The 17,432-nt window shown below is 39.4% G+C and overlaps 1 protein-coding gene across 1 annotated transcript in view; it reads right to left on the minus strand.

Moving 5' to 3' along the window:
* Positions 1-17,432, minus strand: part of TXNRD3 (thioredoxin reductase 3) — a 52,492-nt gene that overhangs the window by 22,116 nt on the left and 12,944 nt on the right. The window contains exons 2-9 of the mRNA XM_055260223.2: positions 16,830-16,890; positions 15,700-15,809; positions 13,867-13,971; positions 13,551-13,623; positions 11,610-11,729; positions 3,822-3,964; positions 1,685-1,800; positions 630-855 (exon numbers count right to left, since the gene is read on the minus strand). Coding sequence (XP_055116198.2) covers positions 630-855; positions 1,685-1,800; positions 3,822-3,964; positions 11,610-11,729; positions 13,551-13,596 — 651 coding nt within the window. The 5' untranslated portion in view covers positions 13,597-13,623; positions 13,867-13,971; positions 15,700-15,809; positions 16,830-16,890. The remainder of the gene's footprint in view (positions 1-629; positions 856-1,684; positions 1,801-3,821; positions 3,965-11,609; positions 11,730-13,550; positions 13,624-13,866; positions 13,972-15,699; positions 15,810-16,829; positions 16,891-17,432) is intronic.

The raw sequence follows: 17,432 nt of genomic DNA on the forward strand, positions 1-17,432 counted from the left end.
ATGGGAAAACTATAGACTGTGGGGCCACAGAAGCCAGAAAGGAAGGTGCTTCAAATGAAAGGCCAGTTTCAGCACATGCTGCCAAGAGGCCCAGTAAAATAAGGACAGAGACATGACCACTGGATTCGATGACAGGAAGTTTGCTAAAAGCCTGACAATCAGCTTCAAAGAAGTGAAGGATATGGAAGCAGCTGACAGTCAGCTAAGCGTGAAATGGAGTCAAGAAATTAGAAGCAGCATGCAGAGTTGTTCTTTGTTTTTCTGTAAAGGAGAAAGAAAAATAGGGACCCAGCCAGAAAGGCAGTGAGGGTAAAAGAAGGCTTAATTGTTCAAGACGAGAGACAGTGATAAGAATGAGGAAAAAGAAAACTACTAACTGAAGATGGAACATCCTTAAAAAGGTGAAACAAAGTGGGAGATGAGGGAACTCAGCCTCTGAGAAGAGCAAGGACATCTCCTGAATCAGAAGAGGGGACAAGGGGGCAAATGGGGTTGGCTCTGTAGACTTGGGAGTGCAAACACTGTTTTAACATTATTTGAATACAGACTAATTTATGTAATGAAATGAAGTAAGGTGGGATAAAGTGAAAAGTTAGAGAAAAGAAATTGCAAATGCCATGCAGCCTTACCATCACAGGTATGAATTTCCATAGGAACTTCACACCATGCTGCTCCATGTAGGAACCCACTTTTTCTGCCATTTCTTGGTCGAAGCCACGGAGAAGGATTGAGCGTACCATAACTGTGACATCTAGGCCAAAGCCAGCCAGAAACCCTGCACACTCCAGGGCGACATAAGAGGCACCCACCACTAATGTTTTGCCAGGGCAATAACGCAGAGAAAAAAGGTCATCACTGAAAAATAAAAATTAAAAAAAGAATACCTAGGCAGTAAGAATGAAATGAGTTATTCATGTTTCAGTGTATAATGGTCTTGTGATGACTGAATTATAATTTAGTGCTTGAATGAAGCAACAGCCTTTTGAAATTTGTAATTGAGTCTGCTGTGGAGAGAATGTGGAACAAGAAGTATACTTCAGATTTTTCAAAATCAGACCACAAGCAAGATTTTTTAAAAAATAAAATAGTATAGAAAATATCAGACTACATTACATGTGATAAAAAAAAAAAACCTGTTTAAGTTTTGGAGGTGTATGTATGTGCTATGTGAAGAGGTGTGTGTTTGTTTACCTCAACAAAAAACTGCAACAAAAAATGTATTTCTTAATATGAGTCAGCTCAAAAAAGTTTGCAAGTCATTACACACATGTCCTGTTTGACCACTAAGGAATATTCCCATTAAATCTCAGTGTTAAGAAGAGTGGCGCTGCTCCTCCCCAGCTGGCCCATTTTTATCGTAAGGACACTAAACCCTAGAGCTAACTGTATTTACTTCTTTGTTTAGGCCTGTAAGAAGTTTAGAACGAAACTCCCAGGCTACTTCTAGCAATCACTGAGACACATATGGCATATTTTTGTACATAAATTTTGCCACTGGCCTTATTTACCTGACCTTATATTCTCTGTTTCATTACTTTTAACTATTTAGCTTCTTGCATTATATATATTTTCATTTGTTAATTCAAATCTTTTGTGGAATAAGACAGGAAGTAAATAAACTGGAAACATGTCAATATAATTCAATTTATTAACATTAAAGTTCAAATAGTCTATTTAACCTTACCTAGTAATACAGTATTCTTTATCTCCTTGGATTCCTAAATACCGTGGCCTTTCACCCGTTGCTATGACAAACTGTGCAGCAGTATAATAAGTCTCCTGTCCTTTTTTATTGGTTGCCTTGAAAAAAGAGAAGAAAACCTCACTTAGCAAACACTAAGAGTGTTTGCTCTGGTCCAGAGTACCAGACATCCCGGACAAAATAGTTACTACCCTCATGGAGCTTCTCATTCAACAGGAACAGCAGACATGTGAAAAAGTAATAATGCAATGTGATAAGCACAAGCACAGAAAACAGAAGTCTTTATGAAATATTAATCAAAGCACCATCGTGAGGGTAGGGTAGTGGACTAGAAAGGCAATCAAGGATGTATTAAAGAAGGAGTAGAGATTTTCAAGTGGAGATAAGAAAGTGAAATGATGGGAGAGGAACGGAGACCTGGAAGACAGAACAATGCACACAAAAGCACATGGGCCCAGAAGGAGTTGGTGTCTGAAGACTGGAGAGCAGGGTTGTGTCAGAAGTGACATGAAACAGACTAGAGCCAAGTGTGAAGGCCCTTATGTCATCCTAACAACTTAGGCTATGGGGAACCAACAAAGGTTGCTCACGATTTTTAATTATACAAATAATTCAGAAATATATTTTCATTTTAAAAAAATTCAAATACTTTGGGAGGCCAAGGCAGGCAGATCACAAGGCCAGGACTTCGAGACCATCCTGGCCAACATGGTGAAACCCTGTCTCTACTTAAAAAATACAAAAATTAACTGGGCATGGTGGTATGCGCCTGCAATCCCAGCTACTTGGGAGGCTGAGGTGGGAGAATTACTTGAACCCGGGAGCTGGAGGTTGCAGTGAATCAAGATCACGCCACTGCACTCCATCCTGGGTAACAGAGCAAGACTCTGTCTCAAAAAAACAAAAAAGAAACAAACAAAAAAAAACCATTCACATGCTAATATTAATGAAGGTGTTTAAACAAGTGGGTTGGCGCCATGAGTGGGATGGTGAACAGAGCCTGGAGAAAGAGCCTTGCTTAGAAGGGCTCTGAAACAGACAAGCAAGTACAGGCTCTGGGGTGAAATGGAGACTCTGGAGTTTCTCGCCTGCAGACGGGAATGTGCTAGCATCACTAAACAAGGAGCCACACAATAGGCAGGCTTGGTTGGGGCTTATTCAATCATCTGTGCCAGGCAATTTGAGAAATACAACACGTATTTCTGCTGTGTTTCATGTAAATAACATAAATCAAATTGGCCTATGTAAGGTTTTAAAGGGCTGACTTTATCCTATTATATTTTTTAGGGTTGAAATACATCTTTAACTGACTAAAACACATCATCCAAAATATAGATTATATGGCAAATGATAACAATCGTTAAACCTAGGAATTGAATATTTGGATATTTACTGTGTTATGCTCCCAATTTCCTGTTAAATTTAAAAAATTTAAATAAAATGCTGAAAATAAGCATTGAAGGGCAGCTTTAAATGGACCATACCTCATACATTTCTGAGATAACAACTGAATACAAAATAATCTAAAATCTTGTCAAGATTATCTCACACTGTGCTAACAAAGTACAAAAATAAACTAGATGATGAGGACAATATCTGATTGTCATAATTCCAATTAAACTGTTTGTGTTCCTCAAAACGATCTCATTTTCCATATGTATTAATCTAATAATATATAAATATTACAAAGATAAAATTATAAAACACACTAATTCTAATGCTACTTTTATCAATGCTTTTATGAATAATATAATATTGGAGTTCTAGTTAAGGTTTCATTTTTAGGAAGGATTCCACTACTAAAATTTTGATCTTTTTAGTCTTTTAAACTTTGACCTACTTAGTTTAAACATGTTCTCTTTTAAAACGGCAATAAAATCAAAGACAAATAATTTTAAATTAAGAGTTCTTTAAAACACAATTTCTTCAAGTTAACCAAACATGTAGAATCAACAAACAATAGGGGAGAAACACACACACATGCATGGCCATGTGTGTGTGTGTGCGTGTGTGTGCGCACGCCTGTTACACCCCTTAACGTGCAACATGAAATTTTAGTTGAAGGCAAGTACAAACAATTGTAAAAGGAGATGAACAAGACAAGAAACTCAAACAGTACCTTTATTTTATGATGTTCAACAAATTCTCCATAGGAATTGACATAGGCCACAGCCTTTTCCCTCAGAGACAACCTGTAGCCCCAGTTTAGAGAGCTGATGTGGTTCTGAATCGCTTTTGTCATCGTCTCCCAGTTGTGCCTCACTAAGAAGAAATAATCAGGGTGAAGATGTTAGGTGAATTTTACCTTTAATGGTAAATTATATATAACCACACATGAGCCATACTAACAGTGCTTTAAAAATCAAGAAGTAGACAAGATAATCAGTAACTTAAATATTTTTTATGCCAGCCATAGTTTATACTCTTCCTATTTTATATTACAACGAATGTGCAAAAATCAAGAGTTCTGAAAAGAAGAAAACTGGGGAAAAGTCCATGGAGGAGAGAATGGGGAAGCTGGCCCTCATATGGCGACGCCTGCCACGACGTAAGGCAGGAGGCTCACCTCTTCTCGGTGGCACCTCCTAGAACCCTTTCCTACTCCACGGGACCTACTTTACTTGGCCCTTGGATGGGAAGAAGGCCTCAAGTCAGTGAGCTTGGTACACTCACCTCAACAGACTGGCATGGTTCCACTCTCATTTGGTTCACAGGGCAGTGGTTTCATGACAGTGAATATCTTAAATGTCTTTACAACAAATACGGTTCATGCTCACCACTGCCAACCTTCAATATTACAGTGTTTACCCATTCCTTTGGAAGGTGGGGCAGGATTCGGGTGTTGGAATTCCGTGTCATCCCTGTATCTTCTAGGTGGGATTTACTGCATAGTGTTCACCTTGTCTAGAGATGCCAGATCCTGAAGGTCACCCTGTGCAGCTCTATGTTTATAAGATGCAGGGGTCAGCCCAGCCAGGGCTTTCATCATAACTGGATGAAATCCCCAAAGACAAACCAACAACCTGAGGTCAAGGGTAACACCTGGAAACTTACCCCATCTACCACTGTCAAGAAATGCCCCCCTACTCATCCAGGGACATGGGATGTTACCATGCAGGAAAGGGAGACGACTGGAGGAGACAGTCAGTGCACAGAGAGGCTTAGCCAATGTCAACACACACGGCCCTTTTTATGATGCCACTGTACCACAGTCTCCTAAAATTTTGCAACCCAGAATAGTCGTTCTTGTTACTACATTACCTCATCCTCCCACACCCTGTGATGTTGGTTATGATTCCCGAACCTGTCCAGCAGTGACCACGTCGCCACAATGGCACATATCCTCACATCCTAAACATACTTCTTCCCCATCCCCCAGAAAAGCTTTTCTTCCAATCCTTAAACTATTTATCCTAAGAATCCTGTCAGCTCAACTAACAGTTCATGTGTCCTTTTGTTTCTTGTTCTTGTTGCAAAAGGCATCTTAGATTAGAGGCTCTCAAATACAGCTGCACTTCATAATGGGAATCGTGTTGACCTATACAAATCCTAGGACCTGCCAAAAACTATGGAATCAGGAGTGGGACCCCAGAATCTGTACAGTTAAAAAGCTCCTCCTGGAGTTTTTGATGTGCCAAATCAATGAACTGGCACTTTGAAACCACCTGTTCTACTGTTTTATTGATGTGTTTAGTCCTGCAACAGTATAATATTTTTAAAAACTGAGAAAGGTCACCCTCTATACTTTCTCAAAGGTTGCTTAGCTATTTTCACATATGTATTTTTCAAAACAAATTTTAAAATAATCAGCCAATCTCCAAAAAGAAAAAAAATGTCTCATGGAAATCTTACTGGACTTACATAAAATTTAGAAATAATTTTTGAGATACTGTCTTCACAATATTGAGACATCCTCTACAAAATCATAGTAAATTTTTTGTTATGCCTTTATATTCTTTCCTTATATATCCTGTACATTCCTGGTTGAATTTATTTCAAGTTATTTTCATTTTTTGTCACAATTTTCCATTATACATGTGAGTATGTGTATATATGTATATTATACACATCACACATACATATATACATATACACATGTATATATACCTATATACACATAAACATGCACACATACATACACACACACACACACACACACACATACACATATTTTAAGAGACAGGGTCTCACTCTGTTGCCCAGGCTGGAGTGCTATGGCATGGTCTTGGCTCACTGCAGCCTTGACCTCCCAGGTCCAAGCAATTCTCCTGCCTCAGCCTCTCGAGTAGCTGAAACTACAGGCATGAGCCACCATGCCCAGCTAATTTTTCTATTTTTTTATTTTTGTAAAGAAGGGGTCTCGCTACGTTGCCCAGGCTAGTCTCAAACTCCTCATCTCAAGCAATCTTCCTGCCACAGTCTCACAAAAGCAATCAATTTAACTCATTAGTTCTAATATTTCTTGTTTAATCTCATATATTCTATGTATGTTGTATATAATCATGTATAACATATATTATACATTTAAAATATCTTTTTATTACTCCTTTTCCAATCTATGTACTTTTTCTATCAGCCCTTTGTGTGCACTGATCCAAAGCTCTAAACAGTGCAGATATCAGTAGTGAATGTCTGATTCTTGACTTAATTAAAATACCCCAAGTTCTTCTCCATTAAGTATTTGCTTCTGACTCTTCTCCACCATGTGAAGAAGTATCTATTTGTTTTCTAAAGCAGGAATGGGTATGAGATTTGTGTGAAATGCCTTCAGAGCTGAAATCCTGGCCATCATGCTGATTCTGTGTACTCCTCCTGTGCTATCCTGGGGCTGACCCCCCTCTGCACCCCATGGCGAGCCCTACCCAGTCACGTTTGTTCCTTTGAGACACTACCAGAGAGGATTTGCCAATGTTTTTCCCAGAGTTTGGGCACCTCTATGGGGTATAGTTTTCTATTTTTAGACTATCTTTCTGTATCATGGTTATTTCAGCCTCCAAAAAAAGGTGGCTTTTCTAAGTCTAGCTTTTCTAGAACAGTGTAAATCAAACTTGTCCAACCTGCGGCCCATGGCTGCAGAAGGCCCAGGATGGCTTCAAATGTGGACCAACACAAATTTGTAAATTTTCTTAAAACATGAGGTTTCTTTTGTGATTTTTTTTTTTTAGCTCATCAGCTATTGTTAGTGTATTTTATGTGTGGCCCAAGACAATTCTTCTTTCAATGCGGCCCAGGGAAATCAAAAGATTGGACGCCTCTGGTTTAAATTATAGAGGAAGTGCCTGTTACTTGTAGATTTGGAAAAATTTACCTGTAACGCTAATGGTACCTTTTGGGGACTGGGTTATTCTTACACAATGTTTTTTCTTTGATTATTCAAGTCAATTCTGGTCATTTATATTTTCATAGAAGATACTCCTTTTCATCAAGATATTTAACATTATGACCACTAATTTTTATCCTCAATTTGTGGCATCTCTCCCCATCTGTAGTTATACTTCTTTTCTCGTGTCTGATGCTGCATATCTGTATGAGTTTCTCCCCTTACTTCCTTAATTGGATTTGCCAAACTTTTGCCTATTTTATTTGTCTTTTCAAATATACTCTTGGTTTTGTTTATCAGTTCTATTTGGGAAGGGAGCTAACATTAATTTCTGAGTTTTTCTGTTTGCTTGTTTTTTGCTTATATTCTACCTATCTGATATTAACTACCACTGATATTATTTACATTTTCCTACTATATCATTTTCCTATCTGTTTAAAAATTTCCCATTTAAAATGTAAAATTTCCATATTTTCAACAATTATTTCTTTTGGTTTTAGGTATTTGTCTTAAACATAGCATATGGAAGAATTTTGCCATCTACTAACCCAAAAATCTGACTCATTCAGCTTTATCCTAATAAATAATATGACTACTCTTATGTAAGGTATCTTATTTTCTGTTGCTATTTTTGTTTGCTTTAACTTGTAGTTTCATGTTGCTTCCTTTTCTATTTTTTCTTTACTACCTTCTCTTTGTATATTTTCCCCTTTCCTTTTAAACTTTTACTTGAAAGTTCATTCAGTTTCTAATCTGGAAATTATCTATACATTTCTCTCTCTCTCTCTTTTTTTTTTTTTTTTTTCTTTGAGACAGAGTCTCACTCTGTCGCCCAGGCTGGAGAGCAGTGACATGATCTTGGCTCACTGCAACCTCCACCTCCCGGGTTCAAGCGATTCTCTTGTCTCAATCTCCCGAGTAGCTGGGACTACAGGCGCATGCCACCATGCCTGGCTAATTTTTTGTATTTTTAGTAGAGACAGGGTTTCCTTGTGTTAGCTAGGATGGTCTTGATCTCCTGACCTCGTAATCTGCCTGCCTCGGTCTCCTAAAGGACTGGGATTACAGGCGTGAGCCACCGCGTCCAGCCTAGCCTATATTTCTTTATCAATATCAAGAATGCAAGTATCTAGAACATTCTCCCAGAACACGATTTTGGCATGCTTTGACTTCCTCTCTTTTGCTGCTCAGATTCTGTAGACTTCTCTTGGCCCTTTATTGAGTCTATACCTAAACACACCATGTGTTGGCTAGCTAAGCATTTCTTAGTCAGCACCCCAAAGCTGACTTAGAAAGCATTTTAGCTGGGCACGGTGGCTCATGTCTGCAATCCCAGCACTTTGGGAGGCCGAGGCAGGCAGATCACCTGAGGTTGGAAGTTCAAGATCAGCCTGGCCAACATGGTGAAACCCCGTCTCCACTAAAAATATAAAAATCAGCCAGGCATGGTGGTGTGCACCTGTAATCCAAGCTACTCAGGAGGCTGAGGCAGGAGAATCACTCAAACGCGGGAGGTGGAGGAACGCAGTGAGCTGAGATCACACCACTGCACTCCAGCTTGGGCAACAGAGTGAAACTCCTCTGTCTCAAAAAAAAGAAAAAAGAAAGTATTTTGTATAGGGGGAACTTTGAGGAAGCTAATTATAAGATTTTACCCATTCAAGGAAATTAGAAAGTATTTAGAAATATTCAGCACTTAGAACAGAATTAACATCAATTGACCCCACGAGGGCAGGGAGTGCAGCAAAGCAATGTGTACAGACATCCTGCTATCTCTGAGAACGTAAGACAATGGAGAACAGACAGAAGTAACACACGGAAAGGTCCCCAGCTGGCACAGACCACACAGGTATGATGTCACCCACACAAGCCACCTCTGCCTGCTGTGTCTCCAACACAGAATGAGTGGTGTGATTCACCCTTTACAGCCTCTTCCCTACCACTGAGGTTTTAGGGGCTTCTCCCCTCTTGGACTCAATTAGTTTTGAAACAGTGTAGACATTTATTTTAAAAAGAGAAAAACAGTGTAGACATTTATTTTAAAAAGTACCTGCCAAGTTAAAATGTGCATAATTCAAATCCTATTCCATTTAGCCTTTCTGCAGCATTTGATTCAGTTAGTGCTCTTTTTAGACTCCCTAAGGCTCCAATCATGCCCTTAAAAAAGCCAAACCCCTCCTGGCTTCTGTGATTCAACTCTCTTGGTTTTCCTCCTTTTCCTCACCCAGTTACTGTAGGTATTAAAATATCTCAGTGTTCTATCTCTGTTTTCTATGCTTTTCATTCTCCCCAATCCCCCATGTGCTGTGCCTCTCACACCCAGCTCTCGCCCAGCTCTCTTTTGGGAACAAACCTTTCTCATACAGCAAACTCTACCAGGATGTTCCCAAGGCACCTGAAGTACAGTGTGCAAGTAAGATGAAGGATTTAGGGAAAAGAAAGATTTTTTTTTTTTTTCGAGACAAGATCTCATTCTCTTACCCAGGCTGGAGTGCAGTGGCGCAATCAGAGCTCACTGCAGCCTTGACCTCCTTGGACTCAAGCTATCCTCTTACCTCAGCCTCCCGAGTAGCTGGGACTACAGGTGCATGCCACCATGCCTGGCTAATTTTTCTATTTTTTCTAGAGACAGAGTCTCACTACATTGCCCAGGCTGGTCTCAATCTCCTGGGCTTGAACAATCCTTCTACCTCAGCCTCCCAAAGTGCTGGGATTATAGGTGTGAGTCACTACGCCCAACCAGAAGAAGGATTCTTGAAAGCGAATAAAACTACCCCCAAATTACACTGCCAAGTAGGGAGGCCTCATTTTATCTACAACCAGCTGATCCTAGCTTGACCTAAAGCTCTCCATTGAGTTGACTGGAGAAATGTGTCCAGCATCAACCCATTATCCTGAACTCAACCCCACCCTGCCAATAAACCAAAGCTGCCTGTGTTTTCTATCTCAGTGAACAGTATCCCATTTCCCCCCAGTCTCTCTTCCTGTATTCTTTCCTCTCCCTCACTCCATATCCTACCATGACCTGGATGCCGTCATAATCACCTGGCTATGGTCAGAACCAGGATCATCTATGATGCTTTAAACGTGTACATTCACTGCCCATATCTACCAGATCAAAATCTCTGCACAAAGAGACAAGTGGTTTGTAATTTTTCTTAAAGTCCACAAGACATTCTGATACACAGCCAAGTCTACATCCAACTGGCCACCACATCTGGTCAATTTTATGCCTTCAACTACTCTTCAACCTGACTTCAGTCTTTGCTCAATCCTCTGTCATTTCTTGCCCCCACTTCCCTATACTTTCCTCTCTTTTCTAAGTTCCTCAGTGCCATAAAAAGATGTGAAAGTTGTCAGAATCAAAATAGAGTAACTTGTGTAAAAAAAAAAAAAAAAATTCTCTGACAAACAGAGCTGGGGAAGGCCATGAAGAAAGGGTTTCCTGGTTTCTATGCCTGATAACAGAATCATCACAAAGACTACAAAAACCACAAACTTGCCCAAAGGCCATCACAACCTTACATAAAAATACATCTTCCAGGATATCTGCCCAGCAACTGCCTGTCCAACCTCGGACTTGAGTCACCCTAGTTATTGATCCTTGTAGCCAAGGATAATCATTTCAAAACAATCATATCATCCTCCTCATTTTTGCTTAGGAAACCCTTGTCTTCCTTTACGTCCCTGAACATCTGAACATGCACATAGTTTACTATGGCACACATATTCCAGTTGCAGTGCCCAATTCCCAAATAAGCATCATTTTCTTTAGGGAGCTTTTTTCTGCTTGCTACTTAGCTTGACAGTGGCACCTGGAATCACAGCGGTGGCTCATGCCCCTTTCCTGCTTCAACTCCCTTCATCTACCCTTCACTCCAGCCATTACTAACCCCCCAAAACACCATGTTTCCTCACATCTCCATAGTGTTCACCAAGCTGCTTCCAGTGTTAAAGGTCCTACTCCTCTGTGACCTTCCGGACACAGCTCAAGGGTCACCTTGTCTGAAGAGCTTTCCCTGACACTCCCCCACCACCCACAAGGCTACATGGAGCCAATACTCAAAGCAGCATGGCTAATTTGAGTGCACCGAATGGATCTCCTTGTCTCTCTCCCATGGACTACGTGCTGCTTACAGGCAGCTCTGTCTTTCTCACATCTGTATCCCCAGAGCTTAGCTAATACATGCTTACTGGATGAATTTCTTTTCCACTTTTCATTACCCAAAGATATATATAACCACTAAGAAAAAAGGTTATAATAACAGATATAATTCCAACAATAACCTTTGCTATTCTATTTTGCTTATACTTGAAAGAAGTCTGAAAATAGCGATTATTTAATCTTTTAGATTCTGCTAAGGGTGTGGAATTGCTGCAGCTGAGACAATTATCTCTCTAGGTGGTGAGGCCCACAAGAGCAGGGCCCTTTTGCATCCTCTATGCCTGGCTGACACAGTGGCTTCCTAATGAATGTTCATTAAATGAATTACGAACTCAACTATAAAAATATGAATACCAAGTCTTTATCTAAAAAACTCATTTTTTTCTTTTCTCTCAATCTATACTTTATGTACCATTACTCACCTTGTTGATCATACTCCCAGCCAAATTTCCTTGAGTCACATAATGCCTGCCCCAAAAGGGCAGCCTGATGCATCAATTTCTTAGGAATACAACCTACATTTACACAAGTGCCACCAAGACCTGAGAAAGAAAACAAGTTTTAATGCTTCTTTGTGTGTCTAGTTTCACACATCTGCAATCATATTATATTAAAACATGTGGAAATGACAAGCTCAGTGGTGGGGGGGATGACGCCCCACCCCAAAAAAAGACAGAAGGGATGAACCCAAATTTTCCGACTATGGGTCCACAGAAGAGACCCAAGGATGAATAAAAATACAGATGTGCATGTGAGAAGTTTTCTGGGCACAGTGTCCAAAACTTTCACTTCAGTCTGATCCACAGAGATCAGAATGATCTAAGATTAATTAGATATGTCCTACACCAAGGGTGAGAATCTCAGCTTCCAGCCCTGTACTCTCCATAACTCTGACTCCTCGGAGCTACATTGTCAACTGCAAGCTGCCTGGTCACATTTACTCTGAGTCCTGAACAACACAAAATGGATTATGCAAAACAGAGTGCCCCTTTGCAGGGCAGGTCTCAGATTCTCTCTGACTGTAGTGTCTTCTGGTATGCCAGATAAGTAGAATTATTTCTGGACAAGAAAGGGAGAACGGGAGGAGAAAAAGAGAAAAGAGGCCAGGGTGAGGGACAAAAAACAAGTGTACAGACACCACAAGAATATTATGAGAAAAATCAAGGTAGATTAGCTTTTGTATATAAAATTCTAGGCTATAACTTTCTGAGTAAGTTTGAATTTTAAAAATTGATTTTTACACTTTATGTGAAAAAAATCTGCCAGAAAATTTTTTCTAGCAGAAAAGACACACTTGAGTTGGGTAACTGAAGGATTAACAGAGAAATTATCACAAAGGTGTAAGCAGAAAGAGCAAAAAGGGATAGAATAGTTCCCTAAACTAGTGACAGCAGGGTAGCATTGGCAGCCCCATGTGAAGGGGCAAGGAAACTGAGTGCCACCACCCAGAGGGAGCCGGCCATCCAATGGAGGGGGTGGCTTTTCACAGGAAGATGCAGGGACCCATCAGGGAAGGAGCAAGGGGAATGAAATCCCAACTCCACTCTCCTTCTGCCCTCTTCTTGTTACCCTGAAGTGGCCAAGCCGCCCCAGAAGCCAGAGGGCAAGGCTGCCAACAGATCAGTCTTATGGGGCATAGGGCAGGGCAGAGGCAGAGGGGGAATGCGTTTAAAGAATAAATGGAAAACATCCAGAACAAAATCTATGTGCTCTTTTCACTGTGGAAAAACAATATGGAAAGGTGAGCACTCTAGTCTATAGTAGACAGCAGAGTCATAGGGCTGGTCATTGGTCTCCTTGTTAAGCTGAACTATAATTATTACATACACTAACTCCATCAGCTATTGTGCAGCTAATATAGTCAATTATGAAACCGACACAGAAACAAAGAAAAGTGTTTCTGGCAAACTTACGTGACTACGACACAGTACATACACTGTGACCTCAACTATACACTCAAAAAAATACTACGGCAGAAGTGCTGAAATACTGGGGTCATGGAATTTTTTTTTCTTTTTGCAAAATCTTCCTTATTAATGTTTATATTATCTTTCCAACATCACTGCTTGTTAACTATATCCTCACTAAGACTCAATTTCTTTTTTTAAATTTTTTTAAAATTTTATTTTTTTGAATAGAGATAAGGTCTCACTATATTTCCAGGCTAGTCTGGAACTCCTGGACCTCTCAAAGTGCTGAGATTACAGGCATGTGCCTCTGGGCCAGGCCTAGACTCGCTTGTTTCTTATCCAAGAAACAGGCGAGTTATACCTCTTGAGATTGTTGTGAGGATTAAATGAGATTACATAAAGCAAACAACATATGTAAAGGGCAGAGAGGAACAACAGAGAAAAGTGGCTTACCCCAGGATGTGCCCTGAGGTGACGGGACAACAAAGTCTAGCACCATAACTTTCTTTCCCAAAATGGCAGCTTCCTACAAATGAACAACAACAAAAATTACATATAAAGATCTTGTCACTTTCCTGACACTCCCTCAATTTCTGTCTTCCCTAAAAGACTGTTTTTGTGTGACACACAATCTTTTACCTGAATTATACCAGCTATTACAACAAAAGCTTAAACTGTAATATTAGTTTTTTTTTTTTTAAGTAGCAGAAGAAATAGCTATGGCAGTCATTAGGAAGATTATCTACGAGTTTCATTTCTATTTTCATACCTTCGCACATGAAAGGCCTCCAGAACCACCACCGATGATGATGAGATCATAATCATATGCCGAACCTTCCTGAAGGAGCTTCTGTAACAAACCACTCTGATATGCCTATGGTTTAATTACAGGAGAAAGAACACTGCAGAATTTAAAGTTTTACAGCTATTTATGTACACCCTATGTTCAATTAGTATGGATTTCTTTTATAAAAATCTTAGGAACAATCTATAATTCATCTAAATTGGAATTGTAAATTTATCTGGATGCTATTTAAAAATAGGGTCCAACTAGTTAGAACTTATACCAAAGTACGTGTGTTTTTGTCCCTTCTTACACCTGACAGCTAGGAATGTGTCAAATAACCTAGCTAGGAATGTGCCAAATAACCTAGAAGGTTGTGGCTCTGTATCTATGTAAGATGAGGTCATTTTCCTTGGTCTAATTATCAAAATGTTATAGTCAAGTGCAGTGGAATAGCCAAGTATCATTTTTCATTAGCTCACTTGTGCTAGTCTTCATTTTGAAAACAATTCTTATGCATTATCAGCAAATTTTGTCGTGGCTTCTCATAAATCGATCTAACTTTTGTAGTTACACTGGTGAGCTTCCTATACAACACCAACATCTCCCATTTTCTTTCAGCAACAGTCATGATGCTGGCCCTGGGCCGTATCCTCTTGCTCATTTGGCCCTCCTTGTGATCAAAAGTAGCTTAGATGATGTTAGAGATTCGATGTGTGATTTAGTAACAGTTTTCTTTATGCCAAGTCAGTTGCTCATTCCCATTACCTTGGTTTTAGACAGATACCATGATCAAACTAGCCCTTCCTGTAACACACAACAGGTGCTTCATAACTACGTGGACTCACCAGATGCCATGTGTCCCCATGAAGAACGGGTGCCCAAGAAGGTTTTAGGGACATTCTAAAAAGGGCCCCTTTGGCCTCCTTATTTTTAGGTGCCCTTAGAGAAATCCACCTCCTCAGGATCTGCCATCCAAGAAATATCTTTCTGTCTTGAAATAATAGAATTGCTCTCTCTGCATCTACAGATTTATTCTTGGACATCATTTTCCAAGTTAGGATTGGCAAGACAAGCACTTCAGAAGGTGTTTAGGGGCTATAATTACGGGACTTACCACTATGTGAACTAGGTTATAAATTCTAGGACTAATAAGGCAGACTGTTACTGCATAAGGATGCTGATCATAGATTAACACACAACGTAGACAATCTTTTTTCTCCATAAAAAAGCCTCAAATACAACTATTTAATCAACCACTGATTACTCATATTGTATACATATATAAAGGATGCGACAGAGTAGAATTTTAATAAAGGTAAATAATTATAAAATAAAGACCTTATTTAATAAACATCAATTTTTACCTATCATTGCTTACTTAACAACTCCTGTTCATTTGTAGCACTCCAGGGATCAAAAAATCAAAAGCCATAGGCCTTTGGCAACCACCCCAAGGTTAGCAGTCTTAACAGGAATTCTAATTGCCCTAGACAAGAATGTCAGTGTTGACCTCTTTTTACTGGGCAAACAGTAATGTTATCTCTCCCCATCAGGAGGAAAAGACCTGGGATGTCTTCAGGGTGGCCCACTGGTTTGTCCTGGTGCCCTCACACAAAAATCCTAGCTTCTGAAGTTCAGGCTGGCAGAAAAGCTAATTTCCCTTAAAGCAATCAATATTATCTGATAATTATCCTATATGCTTCATTTTATAACTTCCAAAAGATGAGTGGACTCCTAAAAACCATTTTCTCTTCTTTTAAATACTTTTAAAAATGTGAACAAACAGCATTGAAGAACATGTAATACTATTATTACCTGGAAAGTTTGGTCACATCCACCTACATGCACTTTATTCACGAAAATATTGGGCACGGTTTTCTGATTAGTGATTTCTGACAGCACTTCTTGAATCTTGGCCCCATCATCTAAAGAAGAAAAAAACTATATATAAAAACACTGAAAAGAGTTCCAAATCTTTGTGAGTTAAGCTAAAGTGTTACAACACTCAAATGTTCACATGTACATATTCATAACAGGTCAGTGTGTTATATAACTTTATGAAATGATAACTCAAGAGGGGAAAACATCCTTGCTTTCAAAGAAAATCTTAAAAAATAAAGATCTACTGATTCCTTCAAAGATAAACCCTTCAAAATTAGATTTTGATATATTATTCAGTGACTATGCCAAGACAGATTAGAGCCCTCTTTAAAGAGCAAGTATCAAGATAAAATCTGCTGTAACAATAACTCAGAAAACACTTCTTACAATTACATTGGAAAAATGTTTATGGTCATAGTCCAATATTTATTTTCCATCCCTAAAAATAAAACTAGTCCATGACTACTTAAGACTACCTTATTGGTATACTCTTTAGAAAAGTCTCCAAGATTCGAGAGCATTTCATTCATTAAGGCAACTTGGTTAAAATGAGTCAGTGAGGTTCTATGAAGGCAGAAATCAAACTTGTTCTGTTCATCACCACGCCCTCACCCCTGAAAAGCTCCTTATGTGTAAAGTGCTCAACTAATATTAGATGTATGAATGCCAAGAATTCAAAAGTATAAAGCTAAAAACTTAATGCACTCTCCCTGGTGGATGACATAGCCAGGAAATGGGAGTGGATCCTTTTCATTTGTTACAGCTTAATCTGTTCTGCTAGAGAGCTGGCAGATACATCTGAAACGCCTCAAGTATTTCAAAGGGAGTAGCTTATATATCTTCCTCCTACTCCCTTCCCTCAAATATGGAAAATGTATAAATAAAAAACCTACACCAATTTATCTGCCACATAAGGGTTCATTTTCTGCATGGCTGAATGTAGACAAAAATGCCTCATTTAACCCGAAGACAAGAGTAATCTGAATTGAACAAAGTAAATGGAAAGAAGTCAATCTTGTTGGCATTTATTATAAACAACACTATGTAGTAACTGGTCTACTTACCAACTTGATCAAGTTCCAAGACGTTACATTCGACTCCCAAAGAAGAAAAGAGTTCTTTCACCTGTAACAAAAATTTAGCTAAGTTTCACTCTCACAAAAGATTCAACAGCTATGAAATATGAACATAGTAATGAGAGATGTCAAAAATAAATGTTCTGGAGGAACAGGAGTTCTAGCCGACAGGTGGTTTTTGTTTTTGTTTTTGATTTTTTCCTTTCCTCTACACATCTTCCCAGAATCATCTCAGGCCATCCCTTGCCTTCTTTTTACTGTCTCTTATGACTTTCAAATCTACAACTTTGGCCCAAATCTCTTTTCTGAACTCAAGAGAGGCAGCATCTATTTTCCACCTGCGTGTCCCACAGGCATCTCACAGGCAACACACCCACAATGCTACTCCTCTCCTTCCACTGAGTAAGACCCCATCTCTACAAAAAATAAAAAAACAAATTAGCCAGGCATGGCGGCACATGCCCGTAGTCCCAGGTACTCAGGAGGCTGAGGTGGGAGGATCGCTGAAGACCAGAAGTTTGAAGCTGCAGTGAGCCATGATCACACCACTTCACAACAGCCTGGGTGACACAGCAAGAAGACCCTATCCCC

Source organism: Symphalangus syndactylus, chromosome 21, assembly GCF_028878055.3.
Source record: "Symphalangus syndactylus isolate Jambi chromosome 21, NHGRI_mSymSyn1-v2.1_pri, whole genome shotgun sequence".
NCBI lineage: Eukaryota > Metazoa > Chordata > Mammalia > Primates > Hylobatidae > Symphalangus > Symphalangus syndactylus.